Raw genomic sequence first — 26923 nt, forward strand, 5'->3', positions numbered from 1 at the left:
GAATACTGAGGCACCGCTCAGGGCCTTGGGAGGAAACTGAGGCACGGCTCAGGAAAACAGAGGCACGGCTCAGGGAAACTGAGGCATGGCTCAGGAAAACTGAGGCACGGCTCAGGGAAACAGAGGCACGGCTCAGAAAAACGGAGGCATGGCTCAGGGACCCCTGGGGGAAACTGAGGCACGCTCAGGAAAACTGAGGCACGGCCCAGGGAAACTTAGGCACGGGTCAGGAAAACTGAGGCACAGCTCAGGGAGACTGAGGCACGGCTCAAGAAAACTGAGGCACGGCTCAGGGGCCTTGGGGGAAACTGAGGCACGGCCCAGGGAACCTGAGGCACGGTTTAGGAAAACTGAGGCACGGCTCCGGGAAACTGAGGCACGGCTCAGGGGCCTGGGGGAAACTGAGGCATGGCTCAGGAAAATTGAGGCACGGCTCAGGGGCCCGGGGGAAATTGAGGCTCGGCTCAGGAAAACTGAAGCACAGTCCAGGGAAACTGAGGCACGGCTCAGGGGCCTGGGGGGAGACTTAGGCACGGCTCAGGAAAACTGAAGCACAGCAGAGGAAAACTGAGGCACAGCTCAAGGAAACTGAGGCACGGCTCTGGAAAACTGAGGCACAGGTCAGGGGCCTAGGCGGAAACTGAAGCACGGCTCCGGAAAACTGAGGCACAGCTCGGGGGCCTGGGGGGAAACTGAGGCACGGCTAAGGAAAACTGAGGCACGGGTCAGGGGCCTTGGAGGAAACTGAGGCACGGCTCAGGAAAACTGAGGCACGGCTCAGGGGCCCGGGGGAAACTGAGGCACGGCTCAGGAAAACTGAGGCACGGCTCAGGGACCCAGGGCAAACTGAGGCACGGCTCAGGAAAACAGAGACACGGCTCAGGGGCCTTGGAGGAATCTGAGGCACGGCTCAGGAAAACTGAGGCACGGCTCAGAGGCATGGGGAAAACTGAGGCATGGCTCAGGAAACCTGAGGCACGGCTCAGGGGCCTTGGAGGAAACTTACGCACGGCTCAGGAAAACTGAGGCACGGCCCATGGAAACTGAGGCAGGGCTCAGGAAAACTGAGGCACGGCTCAGGGAAACTGAGTAACGGCCTAGGGAAACTGAGGCACGGCTCAGGAAAACTGAGGCACGGCTCAGGAATACTGAGGCACCACTCAGGGGCCTGGGAGGAAACTGAGGCACGGCTCAGGAAAACTGAGGCACGGCTCAGGAAAACTGAGGCACGGCTCAGGGAAACTAAAGCACGGCTCAGGAAAACTGAGGCATTGCTCAGGGGCCTGGGAGGAAACTGAGGCACGGCTCAGGAAAACTAAGTCACGGCTCAGAGAACCTGAGGCACGGCTCAGGAAAACTGAGGCACGGCTCAGGGGCCTGGGGGAAACTGAGGCACGGCTCAGGAGAACTGAAACACGGCCCAGAGAAACTGAGGCACGGTTTAGGAAAACTGAAGCACAGCCCATGGAAACTGAGGCACAGCTCAGGAAAACTGAGGCACGGCTCAGGTAAACTGAGCCACGGCTCAGCAAAATTGAGGCACAGCTCAGGGGCCTGGGGGGAAACTGAGGCACGGCTAAGGAAAACTGAGGCACGGCTCAGGGGCCTTGGAGTAAACTGAGGCACTGCTCAGGAAAATGGAGGCACAGCCGAGGAAAACATAGGCACGTCTCAGGGAAACATAGGCAATGCTCAGGAAAACTGAGGCACGGCTCAGGGGCCCGGGGGAAACTGAGGCACGGCTCAGGAACACTGAGGCACGGCCCAGGGAAAATGAGACACGGCTCAGGAAAACTGAGGCACGGCTCAGGGAAAATGAGACACGGCTCAGGAAAACTGAGGCACGGCTCAGGGGCTCGGGGGAAACTGAGGCACGGCTCAGGAACACTGAGGCACGGCTCAGGAAAACTAAACTACAGCCCAGGTAAACTGAGGTACAGCTCAGGAAAAGTGAGGCACGGCTCAGGGAAACTGAGACACGGCTCAGAGAAACTGAGGCACAGGTCAGGGGCCTGGGGAGAAACTGAGGCACAGCTCAGGAAAACTGAGGCACGGCTCAGGGAAACTGAGACACGGCGCAGAGAAACTGAGGCACAGGACAGGGGCCTGGGGAGAAATTGAGGCACGGCTCAGGAAAACTGAGGCACGGGACAGGGGCCCGGGGGAAACTGAGGCACGGCTCAGGAAAACTGAGGCACGGGTCAGGGACCCAGGGCAAACTGAGGCACGGCTCAGGAAAACTGAGGCACGGCTCAGGGGCCTTGGAGGAAACTTACGCACGGCTCAGGAAAACTGAGGCACGGCTCACAGAAACTGAGGCACGGCTCAGGAAAACTGAGGCACAGCTCAGGGAAACTGAGTCACGGCCTAGGGAAACTGAGGCACGGCTCAGGAAAACTGAGGCACGGCTCAGGAATACTGAGGCACCGCTCAGGGGCCTTGGAGGAAACTGAGGCACGGCTCAGGAAAACTGAGGCACGGCTGAGGGAAACTGAGTCACGGCCTAGGGAAACTGAGGCACGGCTCAGGGAAACTGAGGCACGGCTCAGGAAAACTGAGGCACGGCTCAGGAATACTGAGGCACCGCTCAGGGGCCTTGGAGGAAACTGAGGCACGGCTCAGGAAAACTGAGGCACGGCTGAGGGAAACTGAGTCACGGCCTAGGGAAACTGAGGCACGGCTCAGGGAAACTGAGGCACGGCTCAGGGAAACTGAGACTCGGCTCAGAGAAACTGAGGCACAGGTCAGGGGCCTGGGGAGAAATTGAGGCACGGCTCAGGAGAACTGAGGCACGGATCAGGGGCCTGTGGGGAAACTGAGCCACGGGTCAGGAAAACTGAGGCACGGCTCAGGGAAACTGAGGCACGGCCCAGGGAAACTTCGGCACGGGTCAGGAAAACTGAGGCACAGCTCAGGGAGACTGCGGCACGGTTCAGGAAAACTGAGGCACGGCTCAGGGGCCTTGGGGGAAACTGAGGCACGGCCCAGGGAAACTGAGGCACGGCTCAGGAAAACTGAGGCACGGCTCAGGGAAACTGAGGCACAGCTCAGGGGCCTGGGGGAAACTGAGGCATGGCTCAGGAAAATTGAGGCATGGCTCAGGGGCCCGGGGGAAATTGAGGCACGGCTCAGGAAAACTGAAGCACAGTCCAGGGAAACTGAGGCACGGCTCAGGGGCCTGGGGGGAGATTTAGGCACGGCTCAGGAAGACTGAAGCACGGCAGAGGAAAACTGAGGCACAGCTCAAGGAAACTGAGGCACGGCTCAGGAAAACTGAGGCACGGCTCAGGGAAACAGAGCCACGGCTCAGGAAAACTGAGGCACGGCTCAGGGGCCTGCAGGGAAATTGAGGCATGGCTCAGGAAAACTGAGGCACGGATCAGGGGCCTGGGGCGAAACTGAGGCACAGCTCAGGAAAACTGAGGCACGGCCAAGGGAAACTGAGGCACGGCTCAGGAAAACTGAAGCACAGTTTAGGGTCCTGGGGAGAAATTGAGGCACGGCTCAGGAAAACTGACGAACGGCCCAGGGAAACTGAGGCACGGCTCAGGGGCCCGGTGGAAACTGAGGCACAGCTCAGGAAAACTGAGGCACGTCTCAGGGGCCCGGGGGAAACTGAGGCACGGCTCAGGAAAACTGAGGCACGGCCCACGGAAACTGAGGCACGGCCCACGGAAACTGAGGCACGGCTCAGGAAAACTGAGACACGACTCAGGGGCCTTGGGGGAAACTGAGGAACCCTGAGGAACACCTGAGGGACCCTGAGGAACCCTGCGGGACCCTGAGGAACATGTGGGGAACACGTGAGGAACCCTGAGGAACCTTGAGGAACATCTCAGGGACACTGAGGAACACCTGACCAACCCTGAGGAACACCTTAGGAACTCTGACTGACCCTGAGGAACCCTGAGGAACATGTGGGGAACACCAGAGGAACCCTTAGGAACATTGTTGAACATCTCAGGAACATCTCATGAACCCCGAGAAACGCCTGAGGGTCATCTCAGGGACCCTGAGAAACCATGAGGGACCCTGAGAAACCCTGAGGGACCCTGAGGAACCCTGAGGAACACCTCAGGGCCACCTCAGCCACCAGGGACACTGAGGCACAGCTGAGGGACAGCTCAGGGATCTGGGGACACTGAGGGACATCTCCTGTCCCACCTCTGTCCCAGTGCCACCCCTGGCAGTGTCCCAGGTGTCCCCAGTGTCCCAATGTCCCAAGCTGCCACCTTCATGATGCTGAAGAACATCTCCTGGACCATCTCCTGGCCCTGTCCCACCCCAGCTCCATGTCCCAGTGCCACCCCTGGAGATGTCCCTAGTGTCTCCAATGTCCCCATGTCCCTGTGTCACCTTCATGACATTGAAGAGCATCTCCTGGCCTTGTCCCAGGGCCACCCCTGGAGATGTCCCCAGTGTCCCCAGTGTCCCCATGTCCTCATGGTGTCACCTTCATGACATTGAAGAGCATCTCCTGGCCCTGGCCCTGTCCCACCCCTGGCAGTGTCCCAGGTGTCCCCATGTCACCTTCATGATGTTGAAGAGCACCTGCTGGCCCAGGCTGGGCTGGCCCCTGGAGATGTCCCCAATGTCCCCCTGTCCCCAATGTCCCCGATGTCCCCATGTCCCCCTGTCCCCATGTCACCTTCATGATGTTGAAGAGCACCTCCTGTCCCTGTCCCACACCTGGCAGTGTCCCAGATGTCCCCAATGTCCCCAATGCCCCCAATGTCCCCAGTGCCCCCAATGCCCCCAATGTCCCCATGTCCCCATGTCCCCAATGTCCCCACTGTCCCCATGTCCCCATGTCCCCAATGCCCCCAGTGTCCCCAGTACCCCCAATGCCCCCGATGTCCCCAGTGTCCCCATGTCCCCCTGTCCCCATGTCACCTTCCTGACGTTGAAGAGCACCTGCTGGCCCAGGCTGCGCTGCCCGCTGAAGAGGGTGTGCTCAGGGTAGGTGCGGGCAAAGTCGCGGCGGATCAGGCGCTCGCAGGGCAACGACACCCACAGCAGCTCCGGGTAGCGCGCCTTGAGCGGCAGCTCGGCCACGCCGCAGAGCCGCTGCCACCCCGCGGCGCGGAACTGCTGCGGGATCCCCTTGCGGATCAGCTCCTGGGGACACGGGGACACCAGTGTCACCCCAGTGTCACCCCAGGGTCACCAATGTCACCCCAAATGTCACCCCAAATCCCAAACCTGACCCCAAACCCCACTGTCCATGCTGCCCCAGGGCACAGCCGCTGCCACACCACGGCCCGGAACTGCTGCGGGATCCCCTTGCGGATCAGCTCCTGGGGACACCAGTGTCACCCCAGTGTCACCCAAATGTCACCCCAAACCCAAAACAGGATCCTAAACATGGCCCCAAAGTCGCTGTCCCCAAATCTGCTGCCCCAGGGCACAGCCGCTGCCACACGATGGCCTGGAAATGGGGCAGGATCCCCTCTGGGATCAGCTCCTGGGGACACAGACCCCAAACCTGACCCCAAATGTCACCCCAAACCCCAAACATGACCCCAAGCATGACCCCAAACCCCAAACGTGACCCCAAACCCGACCCCACACCCCACTGTCCCTACTCCTGGCACCACGGTGGCCCAGAAGTGCTGCAGGATCCAAATTGGGATCAGCTCCTGGGGACACACTGACCCCAAATGTCACCCCAAATGGGACCCCAAATCCCAAATGTCACCCCAAACATGACCCAAAATCTCATTGTCCCTACTCCTGGCACCACGGTGGCCCCAAAGTGCTGTGGGATCCCTTTTTGGATCAGCTCCTGGGGACACACAGACCCCAAATATGACCCTAAATGTGACCCCAAACGTCACCCCAAACCCCAAACATGATCCTAAACTCATCCCATTGACCCCAAATGTCACCCCAGATCTGCAGCTGCCACACGATGGCCCAGGAGTGCTGCAGGATCCCCTTTGGGATCAGCTCCTGGGGACTCCAAACGTGACCCTAAATGTCACCCCAAATCCCAAACTTGACCCCAAATATGACCCCAAATCCCAAATACGACCCCAGACCCCAAAGGTGACCCCACACCCCACTGTCCCTGCTCCTGGCACCGCGGTGGCCCAGAAGTGCTGCAGGATCCCCTTTGGGATCAGCTGCTGGGGTCAGTGGGGTCAGGGGTCAGTGGTCGGGGTCAGTGGGGTCATGGTCACCCCAAATGTGGGATGGTCAAACCCTGACCCAAGCCGTGTCCTCCTGTTGGACAAACCCATCCCAAAACTCAACAAATTGGAGAAAAAATCAACCGAAAAACCAAATAAATTGGATAAATCCATCCCAAAATCTGACCCACTGGAGAAATCCACCCCAAAACCCAAAAAATTGGGTAAATCCATCCCAAAATTCAACAAACTGCACAATTCCACCCCAAAACCCAACAAACCTGACAAAAATCCACCCCAAATCCCAACAAACTGGACAAATCCACTCCAAAACACAACAAAATGGAGAAATCCACCCAAAACCCAACAAACTGGACAAAGCCACCCCAAAACACGACAAAGTGGACAAATTCACCCCAAAACTCAACAAACTGGACAAAGCCACCCCAAAACATGACAAATTGGACAAAAACCCATCCCAAAACTCAACCCACTGGACAAATCCACTCCAAAACAAGAAAAATTGGACAAAACCACCCCAAAAACCAATAAATTGGACAAATTCACCCCAAAACACAACAAAATGCAGAAATCTATGCCAAAACACGATAAGCTGGGTAAAAATCCATCCCAAAACTCATCCCACTGGACAAACCCACCCCAAAACACAACAAATTTGACAATTCCATCACAAAACACGACAAATTGGACAATTCTATGCCAAAATCCAATAAACTCAACAAATCCACGCTAAAACACAACAAAATGGACAAATTCACCCCAAAACACAACTCTTTGGGAGAAACTCACCCTAAAACCCAACAAACTGGACAAACCTGTGAGAACCCCGGGATTGATTCGGGGCTCTCGTGTGGTGGTAAAGTCTCTCCTCCAACCCGCGCTTCCAAAGAAAAACTCCACAGCCTCTTGTTGTTCGGTCTCAAGGTAGTTTATTGCTAGCTATCTAAGATTGTCCTCGCCCGCTGCGGCTGCTTTGGTCTGCGGCCCAGGCAGAGGCACACACTCTCCTGACACCCTCACTGTCCGGTGTCTCCGTCGTCTCTCTCCCCGCCCAAAGCTGCTACTATCTTTTATATGATATATTACGTGTTATATGTTTATAGATTTTCCCCAATACCTACTATCTATGTTACAATGTGCTTTTCTACTCTAAACCAATCTGTGAATGCCAACATCACCAAGAACATGGAGGTAAGGAAGAAGAAGGAGGAAGAATAGGATCAGGCCCACTTTCCTCCATCTTAGAACTCCTGACCCCCCTGTACAAAGTAAAAACCCCCCTGTACAGGTACTAAAACCCCCCTGTACAATACTAAAAAATTTTACCCTCTAATTTGTGACTACTTTTACTATACTATCTAACACTCTGTGACTGCTTGTTCCACCCTCAAAGTTGGTAATTCATTCCATGGTTCAAACTCAAAATCACAGCTGTTTTCAGCTGCTTGCCAGGGTCTAAAATGCTTCTGACCAAGGCCTGGAACCTCTAAAAATGTCTGAGGGACATTTTGGGTTCCGACATCTCCCCTCTCTGTTTGAACCAGAAACACCTGCTTTACCATGCTGTTCAAGGTCTTTCGAATACACACGAAAATGCATGGTAGAACAAGCAGAAGAACTACAAGCCCTATAAGAATATAAAATGCTATTTTCGAAAGTTCTTTCCACAATGGTGAGATATCAAAAAAGTTAAACAAATTATCCCACCAGGACCCTGTAACTCTGTTCAATTTGCTAATCTATTCTGTATTTTTTTTATATTTTCATGAATAGATTTTGAATGATCGGACAAGTTCATGCAGCACATCCCCTCAAATTCCTCACATCCGTGCCCATGTGTCAGCAGCAAATAATCAATTGCCGCCCTGTTTTGAAGCACTGCTTGCCTTGCACCGCTGATGTCTGTTAACATGTCACTCAGTGCAAACAAAATGGCACGACTGTGTTTACTCAACCAACACGCTATATGATCCAATTGTGTCAAGGCCACCCCTGATGCTGTTTGGGGTGAGAAAATTGCTATTGCAATTCTCTGAGCCTTGTTCCAGGTAGAAACATCATCATCACAATTTGGACTATATTGTTCAAGGGATCTTTTTTCCCTGTGTGTCTGCTTTTGTAAAGTTTTCAAATCAGGTGTTAACAATGAGAGTTCCCCGATGCTGCATGGACCGCCCTTGATTTTTGCAGGGATAGCAGGCCAAATTCTGTCCCCGCAAATGAAAAACATTCCCTTCGGTAAAGTGGCTGGGTGTTGAAGGGATGGTTTGCTTGTCATTTTTGTGTGATCGCACCAAGATGATGCATTTTTATAAAAAGGCTGATTGGGAGTGACATCTATTGTATGATTGTCTGTCTTTGCCACTCCTGATGAATTAAATTCAATGCACCATTTCATTTTTGTTGATCCAAAAATGTCCAATTCTGGAGGTTCCAAGTGAGCCACAGGAAGGTACTGTGTCCAAACTTGCCATCCTTCCACAGGATCTGAAAAAGTTTTCAGAATCTCTGGAGGGATGCTTTTTGGAATTGGCCATTCCTTCACTGGCACACCTACTAAACATGTTGAAAATGGTTTCCCTGGCTTTGAATGAGTCAGACAAATGCTGTCCAGACCCGCTGCCTTTGCCAAAGTTTCCCACACATTTTCCCTTGGTTGTTTCACGGGAAAGTCTGTCCAATCGCCCAAGGCAATAGGCAAGAGAATGAAGCACATGAACACTATCTGCCTGAATCCCATGTCCATGCCCCCACCCTCTGTGAGAGACCCTGCAATGCAGCAACACCCAAACAACACTTGATTTCCCAGGAAAAGAAAACCCCCCAAGTCTCTGGGTGATCAGTCGTTGTCTGATGTGACGTCTGCGTCGTCGTCTTCTGCCTTCGTCTGCGTGCTTGCTTCTCTGCTTCTCGGGTCCACGTCCACTTGCGTCTGCACCCGATAAGGTTTCACGTGCCTCGCCGACACCCACTTCGGTCCTCGCTCTGTGGAAACACAAGCGAAACCCTTGCCCCAAGTTATTAATGTAAATGGACCTTCAATTTGTCCCGATTCTGGATTTCTGATCAAAACTAAAGGATTTTCCCTTAGCTTTGCTTGTGTGCTGTTTGTGAAGTGCCTAACAATTGGTGGAGTGGGTTCTGAGAAAGACCATTTCAACCGCATGTGCGGTGTTGCGCCTGCTTCCCCTCTTTTCTGTTTATCCAAGAGGGATTTCAGGGTGTGATGTGTTCTTTCAATGATTGCTTGACCTGAGGGAGAATAAGGAATACCAAAAATGTGTTTGACTCCCCATTTTTTCAGAAATTTGTCAAGCACCTTGCCTGTGTAAGTTGGACCATTATCTGTTTTTATTTCTTGTGGCACCCTGAGTGATGCAAATGCTTGCAAAAAATGTCTGCAGGCATGTTCTGCAGTTTCCCCTGTATGTAGTGATGCGAAAATTGCCCCTGAAAATGTGTGAACTGAAACATGGATATTTTTGAGCTTCCCAAAAGATGGGTATTTTGTGACATCAGCTTGCCACAGCTGAAGACTCTGCAATCCCCTTGGATTGACAGCTCCTGTGGATGCAGGAGGCTGCACAAGCTGACAATCTGGGCAAGCACTGATGATCTCCCGCGCCTGACTTTTAGAAAGGCGGAAGGACTCCACCAGCGCCTGTGCATTTTGATGGAAAAATGCATGGCTTAATTTTGCCTGCTCAAAAATATCTGGCAATGTCTGTGATATGGTCATTGTGAGCCTATCTGCGTGAGCATTCCCTTCTGCTAAGAACCCTGGGAGTGAGGAATGTGCCCTGATGCGTGCACCAAAATATTTGTGCTCTCTATTTTCTAGAATTGTCCTCATGCATAACAAATATGAATATAAAATTTCATTGTCAGTGTGTTTCAAAAGTGATCCCTCTAATCGTTTGACCACATTTGCAACATATGCTGAATCTGTGATCAGATTGAGAGGTTCCTGAAACAATTGAAAAACCCTGACCACTGCTGCCAATTCCACAATTTGTGGTGAACCCTGTATTATTTTTATATCTGATTCCCATTCCCCTGTTTTTGGATTTTGCCATGTGACCACTGATTTGTGAGTTTTCCCTGAACCATCAGTGAATATTGTCATCCCTTCCACTGGTTCCTGGCTTATTTTTGGCTTTTCCCTGAAACTCACTTTTGCATTTAACATCCTGTGCGCCGGGAAATGAACTGTACAAATCCCTGGATATCCTAACAAAGCAATTGCAAGATCCTGTGATTTCTGCATCGCCCACTCAAAATATACTTTCTTTAAAGGTACATGAATGACTGAGAAATCCCTGCCTGACATCACCAGCAATCTGGTTCTCGCTTTAATAATAATTTGTGCTATCATTTCTAAATCTGTAAGAATTGTTTTTGAGGGCCTGTAAGCTAAAAAAACCCACTCTATCAACAAAAGAGGGTCCATTTGAGACAAATCCCATTGAAAAATCAACCCATATAACTGTGCTGTTTCCCCCAACACTGCTAAATGAAAAGGCAATGATTCCACAAAGCGATGTGCTTGTCTCTGTTGAATCATGTCTGTGATCTTCTCAAGATCTTTTCTTGCTTCAGGCGTCAGAGTTCTGGGAGATTTGATGTTGTTGTCCCCTCTCAAAAGATCGAGCAGTGACGAGATGTCATCATTGGTGATTCCCAGGATTGGTCTCATCCAGTTGATCTCCCCCAAAAGCTGCTGTAAACCCTGCAGATTGGTGACCTTTGTGTTGATCTCCAGCTTCTGTGGCCTTATTGTTTGCTTCGAGATTTTCCAGCCCAGATATTTCCAAGGTGCAATTTCTTGTATTTTTGGTGCACTGATTTCCAGTCCTGCCTTTTGCACCTGTGCAATCACACAGTCACGAACCTCTTGCACCTCCTTTTTTGTCGGTGCTGCAATGAGCAAATCGTCCATATAATGAATAATTTTTGTTTTTGGATGCTTCTCTCGTGCTGGATGCAATGCTTGGGCCACGTACCACTGACAAATGGTTGGAGAATTTTTGAGACCTTGCGGAAGAACTGTCCAATGGTACCTTTGCAGAGGTTCTTCTCTGTTGATGCTTGGGACAGAAAATGCAAAGTGTGGAGCATCATCTGGATGAAGTGGAATGCTGAAAAAACAGTCCTTGAGATCAATGATCACAAGTGACCAGTCTCTCGGGATCATTGAGAGAGATGGGAGTCCAAGCTGAAGTGGTCCCATGTCCTCGATGACCTCGTTGATTTTCCTGAGATCACGAAGCAGTCTCCAAGACCCTGAAGTTTTCTTGTGAATGACGAACACTGGAGAATTCCATGGGCTGTCTGTGGGTTTGATGTGTCCCTTCTGCAGCTGTTCCTGGACCAACTTTTTCAAGGCACTCAATTTCTTTCACTCAAGGGGCCACTGATCCACCCAAACAGGATCATTTGTTTTCCAGGTCAACTTCAGAGTGGCGAGTGCCACAGTGACCCCTGTCAAAAATCCAATTCTAATTTCAGTCCCCATTGTGCCAAAAGATCCCTTCCCCACACGGTGATGGGCTTTTGCACGATGAAAGGACGGATGACTGCTGTTTTCCCTCCCGGGCCTCTGACAACGATTGCATTTTCACTCTGCATGCATAGGGAACTTCCTCCTATGCCTGAGAGAGAGCCCAAAGGTGCAACCAAGTCCCATTCCCGGGGCCAAAAAATGTATGAAATAACTGTAGCATCTGCTCCTGTGTCAAGCATTCCCGTGATAGTAATTGGCTTTTCGTTACAAGTCAACTGACAAGTAACAACAGGCCGATCTCGGCTCACATGTTTCACCCAAGATGCATGCACTTCTGCTTGATCACCAGAAAAAGAGTCCCGTATGTTGAACACTGGCATGACTTGCCTTTCTGGGTGAGATGGCAAAGCCATGGCTCGAGCAATTGGTGTATTTTGTGGAATTGTCAAAGGTGGTTGCAAGGCTTTTGCTGTGACCATCAGCTCCTCATTACGGTTTGCTGAAATCAAAGATGGGTAAACAACAAGTCCAAGAATGCTGCTTCTGTCTCTGGCCATTATTAAAAAATCCTGCCTTTTCCAAGAAGTCCCTGTGACACCTGTGGGTATCACTGCATGGCTATTGTCCAAAAAACACGTCAATTTGGAGGTTGCCAGGACGCGTTGGAATCCGGGTGGTACCAAGTCTGGGTCGCTGGGGATTTTGGAGATTGCTCTGCTGAAGGATTCTGTTTGTTGTTCCCCGAGGATTGCTCCTGTTGATTCTGTGTCACCGCCAGAATTTGTGTCGGTGCGCGCTGGCGTCGATTCGCGCTCTTTTTCCCGTTTCCCGGAACCGGAAGAGGTTTTCCATCCACGTCTGTCTGTGAGTGGCACTCACTCGCGAGATGTCTCCCTCTCCTGCATCGAGGACAGAGGTCTGGTGGCTTGTTGGGCTTTGCAAGTTGTGCAAACCCTAACCCTAACCCTAACCCTAACCCAATTCCTTTTAATATGTCCTTGTGCCCCACACCCAAAGCACCGTCTCTCTGCACCGGTGTTGCCCTTTGCATAATTTGCAAGAACTTCCTTAACACGCTTTTCAATTCGATCCCCCAAGTGTTCCTCCATGATGGAAGCAACATGTTGTGGTGTTCCCACCTTGCTGCACGCCTTGATCATGTCTGCCAAGGTGGCCTGGTGTGGCATCATGCTGATGATTCGCCTGCACTCTGGGTTGGCATTGGAGAAGGCGAGGCTTTTGGTCAGATGTGGTTTCGCCCCCTCCTCAGTCACCTGCCGCTCCACTGCCTGAGAAAGACGATCCACGAACGAGGAAAATGGCTCTGAAGAACCCTGCTTGATCTCGGTGTAGATGTTGTCCTGGACCCCCGCCGGAGCAATCTGAAGAATTGCTCTCCGTGCCGCCTCTTTGATGTCGCTGAGCACGTGCCGTGGGAGTCTCACCGCCTGTTGAGTTGGATCGTCCTCAGGAGGATCACCGGCAAGCTGCACCATGGTGAGGTTCGCGTTTGGCCTGCCTTGGTATCTGGCTCTCAGCTCCTCCAGGGATCTCCGCCACGCCTTCTGCCAAATGAGAGCTTGGGTGTCTGTAAGAACTGATGTTGCGAGATATTTAAGATCATATGGTGTTAAATCATACATGCCAAAAATGCTTTTCAACATCTGTTTGAAATATGGTGATGACAACCCATTGTCCCGAATGGCCTTAGCTAAATCTTTGATTGCTCCACGATCCAGGCGTTCCCATCTCGGGTTTTGGCCCTGAGCATCATAGTTCACTGGCATCACTATGTTTCCCGAACCCTGCAATAAACCTTTCTCCTTCTCCAATTCTGCCCGAATGTCCTGCCAGTCCACTTTCGCATCTGGCAAAGCTGGAAATTCTGTGGGTACTTGCCTGTAGAGTGGAGTCATCTGAGGTGACTGCAGTTTTGATGCAGCAGCACTCACCGATACCAACGGCGTCTGCGGCATCTGTGAAGATGAAGGCTGGGTGCCTCTGGAGAAAAGTGGAGCACCTGCTGTGGAGGAGAACACATGACTGCCCTGCATTATTTGGAAAATTTTTGGAAGATGAACCAACAGCTCTGGCTGCGACTCCAAGGCTATGCTTAAATATCGTAAAAGAAATTCAACAACCCTTTTTGATACTGAAATTGATTCTCCCTGCCCCGAAATTTTGGCAGACCTTGATTTTGGAATTGTCCAAGCTGGGACACCCTCCGAGGCAGTGATGCGAATCGTGTCATCCTGTTGTTGACCCCCAGCAGAAGTGTCCTGAGTCCCACACTCTTTGGAGTCAGCGGAGATTCCTGCTGTCGTGCAGATGCAGCTCTTCTCATCCTAGATTTTTTCTTATAAGAAACTGGAAAAAAGTCTTGAATTGTCAAAGTCCCACCACTGTGTGATACCTTGCCTTGTCTGACTGGGTCCTGTAAAATCTGCTGCAATGATGTGGTTCCGCCACTAGATGGCGCTGCCGCCTGACCAACTGAGGTCGGGACTGCACTTGGCTCTTCAATTTGCACTTCTGATAAATATTTGAGCATCTCTTCTGACAACTGATTTACATTTGCAAACCCCGTGGTAATTCCTGATAAATGTTTGAGCATTTCTCCCCATAACTGATTCACGTTTGCAATCCCTGCACTCTGTGAAACTGACTCTTGTAACAACTGTTCTATTCTGCCCATGTCTGAAGCTGACAGGGGTTGGCTGTGGGCTTGGGCTGACTGTTGCCATGGGAACTGCATCGGAACCGTGCCCTGAGGAATGTTTACATCCTGGCCACGCCCCGACTCTGCCTGCGTCATCACGGGGGTGTGGACGCCTCTGCTCCGACCCCGGCCGCGCTTTCGCCTAGCTCCACCCCGCACTGCCTCAGATTCAGAGCCACTGTCATCCTCCCCGAGACTGACGCAACTACCTTCCTGTTCCCATTCTGGCCCTGATGTTTCCGCCTCGCTTTGCCCCTCTCCTGGCTCTGTGCCAGCACCCACAGCCCGCGTGTGCCGGCTCCGCCCCGCCCGCGCCCGTGCCGCGCGTTCCAGATGCGAAAAATCCCCTCCCCCTGTGGCTTCCGGGTTCCGCTCAACCTTCCCGTGCATGCCCGCCGCCTGAGCTGCAGCGAGGGACGCATCCCGCTGTCCCTCTGCCGCTCCCTCGGCAAATGCGGCTGCCGCGGTCAGGGAGCTGCTCTCCCGCGCCATCCGGGTGGCCGCTTCGGCGGCCTCACGGATTCTCGACATCGAACGCATCACCGGACGCTCAGAGCATACCACCGCTGCACTCGCACCCCCCGCTTTCGCCCCTGTCCGTCCCACCCCCGCCCGTCCCCTCGCTTTCGCTTTCTGCGCGGGCTGTTTTGAACTCCCAGCCTGCGCAGATGCGAGAGCACTTTCCTCTCCCTCCTCCCTCTGCTCGACACTCACATACGCACTCTCACCCACTAAGGCTGCTGCCGGCGCCCCCCCCACCGCGGATTCGGGGGCCGCGCTTGGCTTGCTTGCCTCCATCTGGGGAGTCTCCACGTCGGAGGAGCTTGGGGACTCTCGGGACACTGAGGAGCAGTGGGAACTTGGGGATACGGGACGCGAAGGGGTATCCTCTACTATGTCTGTGGTGGAAGGACCTGTCCCGAGCTGCTGGCTGGACTGTCCCCACCCCTGTTTTTCCCCAGGAGCCGTGGCTGCCTGACTTGAGCTGCTGCATTGTGCAAGTGACTCTAAAACTGTTCTCGCTGAAGGTAGTAGTTCTGCAGCAAGCTTATCTTTCTTTATAGTTCAATAATATAATTGCTTATTAACTTCCTGCCAAAAATTTGGCTTAAACAACAAATTTAAATCCGAGGGTGGGAAATTACACCTCACCCACAATAACAACATTTTCAATTCTTTTTGAGTGATCTCTACCGGATGGGCAGAGATGATGCCTTGTAAAGCAGATACTATTTGAATTTCCTCCCGGGAGAATTCCCGTGGGACAGATACTGTCTGAGCTTCCTCTTGGGAGAATTCCCCCCCCATGTTCTTAATTTTGACCTTTCTCACCAAAATCTGAGTCAGCCCGAGGTCGGTCCGGAGATGGCACTGTTCACTGTCCAGCAGGTCACAGGTGAGAGATCCCAGGCGCGCTTCTGGGTCGTCTCCTCCCTGGAAAGTCCCTGAGACGAGTTGTCTTGGTGAAGGTCAGGTTCTTATCTTGAGCTTCTCATTCCCTCTCTTCTTGGAACTTGTGGAGAGTTTGTGCACTCTGCTGTTTTCCTTTTTTTTTTTTTTTCCTTTTCTGGCGCTGAAGGTTGGAGGCTGTTTTGATATTTCTTCTTGTTGATGCCCGGCCAGGGACGCCAGGTGTGAGAACCCCGGCATTGATTCGGGGCTCTCGTGTGGTGGTAAAGTCTCTCCTCCAACCCGTGCTTCCAAAGAAAAACTCCACAGCCTCTTGTTGTTCGGTCTCAAGGTAGTTTATTGCTAGTTATCTAAAAGATTGTCTTCGCCCGCTGCGGCTGCTTTGGTCTGCGGCCCAGGCAGAGGCACACACTCTCCTGACACCCTCACTGTCCGGTGTCTCCGTCGCCTCTCTCCCCGCCCAAAGCTGCTACTATCTTTTATATGATATATTACGTGTTATATGTTTATAGATTTTCCCCAATACCTACTATCTATGTTACAATGTGCTTTTCTACTCTAAACCAATCTGTGAATGCCAACATCACCAAGAACATGGAGGTAAGGAAGAAGAAGGAGGAAGAATAGGATCAGGCCCACTTTCCTCCATCTTAGAACTCCTGACCCCCCTGTACAAAGTAAAAACCCCCCTATACAGGTACTAAAACCCCCCTGTATAATACTAAAAAATTTTACCCTCTAATTTGTGACTACTTTTACTATACCATCTAACACTCTGTGACTGCTTGTTCCACCCTCAAAGTTGGTAATTCATTCCATGGTTCAAACTCAAAATCACAGCTGTTTTCAGCTGCTTGCCAGGGTCTAAAATGCTTCTGACCAAGGCCTGGAACCTCTAAAAATGTCTGAGGGACATTTTGGGTTCCGACACAAACCCACTCCAAAACCCAACAAATTGCACAATTCTACCCCAAAACAGAACTCTTTTGGGCAAATCCACCAAAAATCCAACAAACTGGACAAAAATTCATCCCAAAACACAAAAAAATGGACAAACCCACCCCCAAAACAAACAAACTCAACAAACTCACCCCAAAACCCAACAAACTGGACAGAAATCCATCCCAAAACTCATCCCACTGAACAAATCCATCCCAAAACCCATTAAATTGGATTCTAATCCAAAACCCAACAAGCTGGACAAAAATCCATCCCAAAACTTATCCCACTGGACAAATCCACCCCAAAACATGACAAAATTGAGAATTCTACCCCCAAACCAAACAAAGCCACTCCTAAACTAAATAACTGGGACAAATCCATCCCAAAACCCAACAAACTCAACAAAGCCACTCTTAAACTAAAGAAATGGGACAAATCCAACCCAAAACCCAACAAACCGCACAAATTCACCCCAAAACCCAACCAACTGGAAAAACTCCATCCCAAAACTCATCGCACTGGACAAATCCACCCCAATACACAACAAAGTGGAGAAACTCACCCCAAAACCCAACAAACTGGAAAAACACACCCCAAAACTGAACAAATTCAACCCAAAACCCAACAAACTGGACAAAAATCCATCCCAAAACTCATCTTATTGGACAAATCCATCCCAAAACCCAACAAACTGGACAAACCCACCCCAAAACCCAACAAACTGGAAAAATTCCATACCAAAACCCAACAAATTCACCCCAAAACCCAACAAATTCACCCCAAAATCACCTTGAGCAGCTTCTCCTTCTTCTTCCTCCACTCATCCCAGTTGCTGACAATGCGGCCCCAGAGGCTCCAGGTCTCCTCCTCCAGGGGCCCGAGTTGAGACAGGGCCAAGGAGCTGGGGCCGGGCGAGGAGGCACTGGCACGGCGCGCGCCATTCACCGAGCACAGTGACTTGGAGTCGGCCTCCAGCAGCCTGCAGAGCACAAAGTCAGCTGAAATTCAATTGAAACTGACCCAAAATTCACCTGAAACTCAGCCAAAACTGACCCAGAACTCATTCAAAACTCAACTGAAACTGACCCAAAATTAACCCAACACTAACCCAAAACTCACCCAAAATTCACCAAAAACTTAGCAAAAACTGACCCAAAATTCACCTGAAACTCAGCCAAAACTCACCCAAAATTCACCTGAAACTCCAAAACACCTGAAACTCCAAAACTGACCCAATGCTCACCCAAAATTCCACGAAAACTCACACAAAACTGACCCAAAATTCACCCAAAGCTGAAGCCAAACTGACCTAAAACTCACCTGAAACTGACCCAAAGCTGACCAAAAATTCACCCAAAACTGACCCAAACTGAACCAAAATGTGCCCAAAGGAGATTGGAGTGACCCAAAAATGGAGATATTCACCTAAAAATGGAGATAATTCACCTAAAAATGGAGGTATTCATCCAAAAATTGAGATATTCTCCCAAAAATTGAGATAATTATCCTAAAAATTGAGATATTGCAGCCAAAAATTGAGATATTCACCCAAAATTGGAAATCTTTCAACTAAAAATGGAGATATTCACACCAAAATGGAGATATTCCACTGAAACATGGAAATATTCACTTTAAAATGGAGATATTCCAACTAAAATGGAGATATTTCCCCAAAAATGGAGATAATTCAACTAAAAATGGAGATACTCATCTAAAAATTGAGCTATTCTCCCCCAAAATGGAAATATTCACCCATAAATAGAGATATTCCACCTAAAATGGAAATATTCCCCAAAATTGGAGATATTCACCTAAAAATTGAGAAAATTCAACTAAAAATGATGATATTCCCCAAAAACTGGGTCAAAAATTGGAAATATTCCCCCGAAAATTACCCCAAAAATTGAGATATTTTCCCCAGAAATGGATCTCTTGCCCAAAACCCCCAGGAAATCCATTTTAACTCAATTTTTTTGCCCCAGAAAAATGCAGAAAATATTAAAAATTCCCTTTTTGCTGACTGGTTCTGCTCCTCCAGCTTGGCCAGAACTCCAATATCTCCAAAAATGGAAATATTCACCCAAAAATAGAGACAAGTCACCTAAAAATGGAAATATTCCAGCTAAAAATGGAGATATTCACCCAAAAACGGAAATATTCACCCAAAAACTGAGATAATCCACCTAAAAATGGAGATATTCACCCATAAATGGAGATATTCCACCCAAAAATGAAGATATTTACCCGAAAATTGAGATATTCATCCAAAAATGGAGAAAATTCACCTAAAAATAGAAATATTATCCCAAAAATGGAAATATTCCACCCAAAAATGGAGATAAATCAATGAAAAATGGAGATATTCACCCAAAAATGGAGATATTCACCCAAAAATGGGTCAAAAAATGGAGGCATTCCCCGAAAATTTGAGATATTCTCCCCAAAAATGGATCTCTTGCTCCAAACCCAAAGAACATCAATTTTAACTGAAATTTTTGCCCCAAAAAAAGACAGAAAATATCAAATATTCCATTTTTCTGACTGGTTCTGCTCCTCCAACTTTGCCACAACTCCAATATCTCCAAAAATGGAAATATTCATCCAAAAATAGAGATATTCTCCCAAAAATTGAGATATTCCAGCCCAAAATGGAGCTATTCCACCTAAAAATGGAAATATTGACCCAAAAATGGAAATAGTCCACCCAAAAATTGAGAAATTCCAGCCAAAAGTGGAGAAATTCCAGCCAAAAATTGAGGTATTCACCTAAAATGGAGATATTACCAAAAAATGGAAATATTACCCCAGAAATGGAAATATTACACCCAAGAATGGAGATATTCACCCAAAAATGGAAATATTCCACGTAGCAATTGAGATATCACCCCGAAAATGAAGATAATTCACCTAAAAATGGAAATATTCTTCCCTAAATGTGGAAATATGCCCCAAAAATGGCTCAAAAAATGGAAATATTCCCAATAAAATGGCTTAAAAAATTCAAATATTCCCCTAAAAATGACCCCAAAAATTGAGATATTTTCCCCAGAAATGGATCTCTTGCTCCAAACCTCCAGGAAATCAAATTTTTGCCCCAAAGAAGTGCAGAAAATATCAAATATTCCATTTTTCTGACCGGTTCTGCTCCTCCAGCTTGGCCTCAACTCCAATATCTCCAAAAATGGAAATATTCATCCAAAAATGGAAATATTCACCCAAAAATTGAGATATTCCAACCATAAATGGAGATATTAACCCAAAAAATGGAAATATTCCACCCAAAAATGGAGATAATTCAACTAAAAATGGAGATAAATCAACTAAAAATGGAGATATTGACCCAAAAATTGAGATATTACCCCAAAAATTGGAAATATTTCAACTAAAAATGGCGGTAATTCATCTAAAATGGAAATATTCCACCCAAAAATGGAGATAATTCAACTAAAAATTGAGATATTCATCCAAAAATGGAAATATTCCACTGAAACATGGAGATAGTCACTTTAAAATGAAGATATTCCAACCAAAATGGAGATATTTCCCCAAAATTGGAGATATTCTCCCAAAATTGGAGATATTTCTCTTAAAACCACTCCAATAATGGAAATATTCTTCCTAAAATCGCTCAAAAAATGGAAATATTCCCAATAAAATGAGTCAAAAATTTGAAATATTCCCCCAAAAATGACTGAAAAAATGGAGATATTCCCCCCAAACCCAAACAACATCAATTGTAACTGAAATTTTTGTCCAAAAAAGACAGAAAATATGAAATATTCCATTTTCTTGACTGGTTCTGCTCCTCCAGCCGGGCCAGCAGCTGCAGCTCCTCAGGGCTCAGCCGCTCCCCTGGGGCCACCGGGGCCGGAAGCGACTCTGGGACCTGGGAACCACCGGGAGAGGCCATGGCCGGGTCACCTGGGGGGAAAAAATTACATTTTAGATGGAAAAACCACATTTTAGATTGAAAAAAATCACTTTTTATAGTGAAAAATTCACATTGGAGCCCAAAACTTCCCATTTCAGCCCCAATCCCCATTGCCCCAGGGCCCCTCCAGGAGCCAGGAGAGGCCATGGCCGAGTCACCTGGGAGGAAAAAATTATATTTGAGAGTGAAAAATCACATTTTAGATTGAAAAAATTACATTTTGGATTGAAAAAAATTACATTTTATAGTGAAAAATTCACATTGGAGCCCAAAACTTCCCATTTCAGCCCCAATCCTCATTGCCCCAGAGCCCCTCCAGGAGCCAGGAGAGGCCATGGTCGGGTCACCTGGGGGGAAAAAAATTACATTTTAGATGGAAAAATCACATTTTAGATTGAAAAAAATCACATTTTATAGTGAAAAATTCACATTGGAGCCCAAAACTTCCCATTTCAGCCCCAATCCCCATTGCCCCAGGGCCCCTCCAGGAGCCGGGAGAGGCCATGGCCGGGTCACCTGGGGGGAAAAATTCATATTTTAGATGGAAAAATCACATTACAGATGGAGAAATTCCCATTGCAGATGGGAATTTTCAGCCCCAAAATGTCACATTTCAGCCTCTTCAGCCTCAAAATTCCACATTTCAGCCCCAAAAATTCCCATTTCACCATGAAAAATTCTCATTTCAGCCCAAAAATTCTCATTGGTGTCCAAAAATTCCCATTTCAGCCCAAAAAATTCCCATTATAGTCCCAAAATTCCAATTGGAGCATCAGAAATTCCCATTGTGGCCCCAAAATTTACATTTCAGCCATAAAAATCTCATTTCACCACGAAAATTTCACATTTCAGCATCAGAAATTCCCAGTTCAGCTGTAAAATGTCACATTTCAGCCCCAAAAATTCCCATTTCAGAATGAAAAATTCCCATTTTACCATGAAAAATTCACATTTCAGCATCAAAAATTCCCATTGCTGCCCAAAAATTCACATTTTCAGCTTGAAAAAATCACATTTCAGCATCAAAAATTCCCATTTCACCATGAAAATGTCACATTTCAGCATCAGAAATTCCCATTGTGGCCCCAAAATCCCACATTTCAGCCCAAAAATTCCCATTTCAGCTCAAAAATGCACATTGGAGTCTTAAAAATCGAATTTCAGCCTCAGAAATTCACATTTCAGCCTTAAAATCCCAAATTGCACCCCAAAATTTGAATTTTTCGCCTCAAAATTTCACAATTCATCCCAAAATTCAACTTTTAAGTCCCAAAATTCCACATTTCATTTCCAAAATTTCACATTTCAGCCCAAAAATTGGAATTTTTGGCCCAAAAATTTCACATTTCAGCCTTAAAATCCCAAATTTCACCCCAAAATTTCAACTTTTAAGCCCCAAATTTTCTCATTTCACCCCGAATTCCCACATTTCATTCCCAAAATTTCAATTTTTGGCCCCGAAATTTCCCATTTCACCCCAAATTCCCACATTTTATTCCCAAAATTTGAATTTTTGTCCCCAAAATCCCAGATTTTGTTCCAAAAATTTCAAATTTCAGCTCCAAAAATCCCAAATTTCAACCCAAAATCCCACATTTAATTCCCAAAATCCCACATTTTAGCCCAAAAATTCCCATTTCAGTCTTAAAATCCCAAATATCTGCCCCAAAATTCCCATTGCAGCCTTTAAAGTTCCCATTTCACCCCCAAAATTTGACTTTTTGGCCCCAAAATTTCACATTTCACCCTAAATTCCCACATTTTATTCCTAAAACTTCACATTTCAGCCCAAAACCCCAAATTTCACCCAAAATCCCACATTTCGGCCCCACAATTTCCCACATTTTATTCCTAAAATTTCACATTTCAGTCCCAAAATTTGACATTTTGGCCCCAAAATCCCAGATTTTGTTCCAAAAATTTCAAATTTCAGCCCCCCAAACCCCAAATTTCACCCCAAAACTTGAATTTTTTGCCTCAAAATTTCACAATTCATCCCAAAATTCAACTTTTAAGCCCCAAATTTTCCACATTTTATTCCTAAAATTTCACATTTCACCCCAAATTCCCACATTTCATTCCCAAAATCTCACATTTCACCCCAAAATCCCACATTTTATTCCTAAAACTTCATATGTCAGCCTCAAAATCCCCATATTTCAACCAAAATCCCACATTTCAGCCCGGAAATTTGAATTTTTGGCCTCAAAATTTCACATTTTAGCCCCAAAATCCCACATTTCATTCCCAAAATTTTACACTTCAGTCCCAAAATTTCATATTTCATCCCAAAATCTCACAATGCGGAATCAAAATCAAATTTCAGCCCCAAAATTTGACATTTTGGTCCTGAAATGTCACATTTCAGCCCCAAAAAGGGGAGCTCACCCCAAAAAACCCAAAGAATGGGGAGTTTGACACAAAAAAACCCAAAAAGCTCCAAAAAGGGGGGATCACCCCAAAAAATCCCCAAAATTGTGACGTTTAACCCCAAAAAAAAAAAAAACAAAAAGGGGGAGTTTGACCTCTCCAAAAAAACAAAAATCCCCAAAACCCCCCAAAAAACACAAAATTGGGAAGTCTGACCCCAAAAAAACCCAAAATGGGGGGTTTGACCCCAAAAAAAGCCCAAAAGGGGGAATTTGAGCCCCCCAAAACACCCAGAAAGGGGGAATTTTTCCCCAAAAAAACCCAAAAAGGGGGGTCAGACCAAAAGCCCCACAAAAGAGGGGTGACCCCAAACCCCCCCATAAAAGGTGGCTAAATCCAAATCCCCCCAAAATTGGGGTGACCCCAACCCCCCCCCTAAAAGGGGGATCATTCAAAATCCCCCAAATCTGGGGTGACCCCAAACTCCCAAAAATTGAGGTGACCCCAAATTCCCCTCAAAAATGGGGGTGACCTCAAAATCCTCACAGACCAAAAAATCCCCCAAAAATGGGGTGATTCCAAATCTCTTAAAACTGGGGGTGACCCCAAACACCCCATAAAAGGGGGGTGACCCGAAATCCCCAAAACTGAGGTGCCCCCAAATCCCCCCAAAATGGGGGTGACCCCAAGCCCCCAAAAATGGGGTGACCCCAAACCCCCCATAAAGAGGGTGTCAGGCTAAAAAAAAACCCCAAAATGGGGATGACCCAAAACCCCCAAAATGGGGGTGACCCCAAATCCTTCCATAAAAGGGGGGGGTGACTCCAAATCCCCAAAATTGAGGTGACCCCAAATTCCCCCTAAAAATGAGGGTGACCCCAAATCCCCTAAAAGTTGGAGTCAATCCAAACCCCCAAAATTGGGGGTGACCCCTAAAATCACCCCCAAATCATCCCCAAACCACCTCAGGGCTGTGCCCCCTCACAAAAAAAGGCGGGAACCCCCAAACCCCCTCAGAGCTGCCCCCCCCCCCCCCCCCAGAAAAAGGCGGGAACCCCGCAGCCCTCAGGCGGCACCTCCATTTTGTCCCTCAGGGTGGGGGGCGATGAGGGAGAAAGGGCTCCATTGTCCGCCGGCAGAGCCCGCACGGCCCTCCCCGCCCCTCGTACCTGCGCTCCGAGCCCACGGCGAGCCCCGGCCGCTCTCCCGGGGGGGCTCTGCGCCCGTCCCGCCGCACGGGAACCCCCGCAGCCATCGCCATCTCTGAGCTCCCGCCGCCGCCCTGGCCGGCACGGAGTGACTGCAGTGAAACGGCGCGGCCAATCAGAGCGCGAGTTCCGCGTCTGCGACCGCCCACCTGCAGCATCTTGGCCAATCATGAGAGGGAGTGCGGTAACAAGGCCAGCCCTTTCCCTCCTTACTTTCCCCGCACTTTTCCCCTCAGTTTCCTGCTCTTTCCCCCTCACATTTCCCACCATTTTCCCCTCACGTTTCCCGCCCTTTTCCCCTTTTGGTGTTAATTTGGGAGGATTTGGGGTTTTTTGGGATCTCTTGGTGGTGTTTTTTGGAGGTATTTGGATTTTTTGGGGTGGTTTTGGGGTTGTTTGGGGGGATTTGGGGGGGTTTTGGGCTGGATTTGGGGATTTGGGGTTATTTTGGGTGGATTTGGGGATTTTCGACATTTTTTGGGGTCATTTTGGAAAGATTTGGGGTGATTTGGGATCTTTTGGGGCTTTTTGGGAGCTATTTGGATTTTTTGGGTGGATTTGGGGTTAATTTGGGAGGATTTGGGATTTTTGGAGGGTTTTGGGGTTATTTGGGATTTTTGAAAAAAATCCCTTTAAAAATCGGAATTTTGGGGGGATTTTGGGGATTTTTTGGGGGGATTATTTTTTGGGGTTTTTTTGGGGGGGGGATTTTTTGTGGCATTTTTTGGGGGATTTTTTTGCAGATATCTCTTTTTTTAAAAAATCGACATTTTTGGCACAAAACCCTTTAAAATCGGGATGTTATTTCACAAAGCTCTTTTAAAAATTGGGATTTTTTGCAGGAGTTTTTGGAGAAAACCCATAAAAAAATCAGATTTTTTGGCACAAATCGCCTAAAAACATCGGGTTTTTTTTTTTTCCACACCAATCCCTTAAAAAAATACAGATTTTTGGCATAAATCCCATTAAAAATCGGATTTTTTCAGAAATCTTTTTAAAATATCGGGATTTTTTTTCTGCACAAAACCCTTTTAAAAATCAGGATTTTTGGCAAAAACTGCGTGTGAAAGACAATAGCATAGTTTTTGTTCATCAGGAAAAGCCCCAGGGATTTTGTAAGATGCAGGAAACAGTGGGGCAGGAGGGCAGGTTGTACTGCTATTAGTAGATAGTGGAATTGAGAGATCTTTGAAGGCTGCGTTACCATATTTAAAGAAGTTATTGCAGGGTTAACGCTACCTCGGAGGAAGAAGATAGAGGAGCTTTCCTCAAACGACCACCGGACAGCAGACAAAGACCCCTCGCAACACGCCGCGCAGATGCAGAGCACGTCGAGACTGTCACAAAGTCCGGAAGTGAAGGGGTATGAGAACTGAAAGACCGGGAGGTGCGGGGCGGGGCGAGCCGGTGGGGGGAGCAGAGGCTCCCCGGCCGCCCAGCGCTGCATTTGCCCGTACTGCTTGCTTGCTAAATTAATAAAATTCTCTTTATAAAGTGACACAAATTGGTCCCGTGTCATAATTCATAACACTGCATTTTAAAAAATCGGAATTTTTGGCCCAAAACCCTTTAACAAATTGGGATATTTTGGGGATTTTTGGCGAGATTTTTGGCACAAATTCTTAATAAAATCGGATTTTGTTTTTCAGAAATCTCTTTTAAAAATCGGAATTTTTGGCACAAACCCCTTTAAAAAATCGGGATATTTTCCGGAATTTTTGGCATGAATCCCTTTTTAAAATTGTGATTTTTGCACAAATCCTTAAAAAGTCAGGATTTTTTTTTTTTTTTTTTTTTTTTTTTTTTGCGGGGATTTCTGCACAAATTCTTTTAAAAATTCGGGGTTTTTTTTTTTCAACAATCCTTTAAAAAAATGGGGATTTTTTTTTTCCAGAATTTTTTGCTCAAAACACTTGAAGAAATCGGAATTTTTGGCACAGATCCCTTAAAAAAATCGGGATTTTTTGCAGAATTTTTGGCAGAAATATCCTTTAAAAATCTGAATTTTATACGGATTTTTTGGCATAAATCCCTTTTAAAATTGGATTTTTTTGCCGGATTTTCGGCACAAATTCTTTAAAAAAAATCCGATTTTTTTGCATAAAACCCTTTAAAAATCGGAATTTTTTTTTCAGAAATTCTTTAATAAAATCAGGATTTTGGGGGGGATTTTTGCCGGGTTTTTTTCGGAATTTTTGGTGGAATTTTTAGGGAATTTTTTTTTAATTTTGGGGGGAATTTTTGGGTTAAAAAAATGGAACCCTTTAAAAAATCGGAATTTCGGACACCAATCCCTTGTAAAAATCGCGATTTTTGTTGGGACTTTTGGGGATTCTTTTCGGGATTTTTTGGTGGGATTTTTGGCACCAATCCCTTTAAAAAATCGGAATTTTGGGGGGGATTTTTTTGTGGATTATTTGTGGGATTTTTGGCACAAATCCCTTTTTAAAAATCGGATTTTTTTGCACAAAACCCCTTCAAAATTCGGGTTTTTTTGCCCAAATCTATTAATGAAATCTGGATATTTTTTTTTTGCCTGTTTTTTTTTGCGGGATTTTAGGCACAAATTTCCTTAAAAATTTGTAACTTTTTTTTTCAACAACCTTTTAAAAAAATGGGGATTTTTTTTTCGGAATTTTTGGCACAAATCCCTTTAAAAAATAGAATTTTTGGCACAAATTCTTTTTA

At 47.5% G+C, this 26923-nt stretch overlaps 1 protein-coding gene and 1 long non-coding RNA gene across 27 annotated transcripts; one reads left to right on the forward strand and one right to left on the reverse strand.

The window, feature by feature from the left end:
* Positions 1-6541: 6541 nt before the first annotated feature.
* LOC121469202 (endogenous retrovirus group K member 5 Gag polyprotein) lies at positions 6542-25756 on the reverse strand. 26 transcript variants are annotated; one of them, XM_072923614.1, is made up of 8 exons: positions 25475-25750; positions 24197-24327; positions 19572-21173; positions 17516-17705; positions 15707-16260; positions 13846-14022; positions 12795-13678; positions 6542-9137 (listed from the first exon to the last, which is right to left on the reverse strand). In XM_072923614.1, the coding sequence occupies exons 6-8, from the start codon at positions 13997-13999 to the stop codon at positions 9102-9104; spliced, it is 1074 nt and encodes a 357-aa protein (XP_072779715.1). In that variant the 5' UTR covers positions 14000-14022; positions 15707-16260; positions 17516-17705; positions 19572-21173; positions 24197-24327; positions 25475-25750; the 3' UTR covers positions 6542-9101. The 26 variants fall into 26 exon arrangements, 20 of the variants coding, with proteins under 20 accessions (XP_072779715.1, XP_072779716.1, XP_072779711.1 ...); XM_072923615.1 differs by having other exon boundaries at positions 15707-15819; positions 25475-25749; XM_072923610.1 differs by having other exon boundaries at positions 13846-15819; positions 25475-25752.
* Positions 24393-25739, forward strand: LOC121468077 (uncharacterized). The gene is made up of 2 exons (XR_005978029.2): positions 24393-24597; positions 25454-25739. It is a non-coding gene; the product is annotated as an uncharacterized lncRNA (long non-coding RNA).
* Positions 25757-26923: the final 1167 nt, after the last annotated feature.

This window comes from Taeniopygia guttata, chromosome 1A, assembly GCF_048771995.1.
Source record: "Taeniopygia guttata chromosome 1A, bTaeGut7.mat, whole genome shotgun sequence".
Classification (NCBI taxonomy): Eukaryota; Metazoa; Chordata; class Aves; order Passeriformes; family Estrildidae; genus Taeniopygia; species Taeniopygia guttata.

Excerpts from the sequence above, each read along its gene's own strand:
- LOC121469202 (XM_072923610.1), bottom strand. The coding sequence starts at position 15,172 with ATGGAGGCAAGCAAGCCAAGCGCGGCCCCCGAATCCGCGGTGGGGGGG. Across the intron at positions 13,679-13,845 it reads TGGACAATTCCAAAATCAAG|CAGGTGCTCCACTTTTCTCC; the intron begins GTCTGCCAAAAT and ends TCTCCTCCACAG. Across the intron at positions 9,138-12,794 it reads TGATCAAGGCGTGCAGCAAG|AGCGAGGACCGAAGTGGGTG; the intron begins GTGGGAACACCA and ends GTGTTTCCACAG.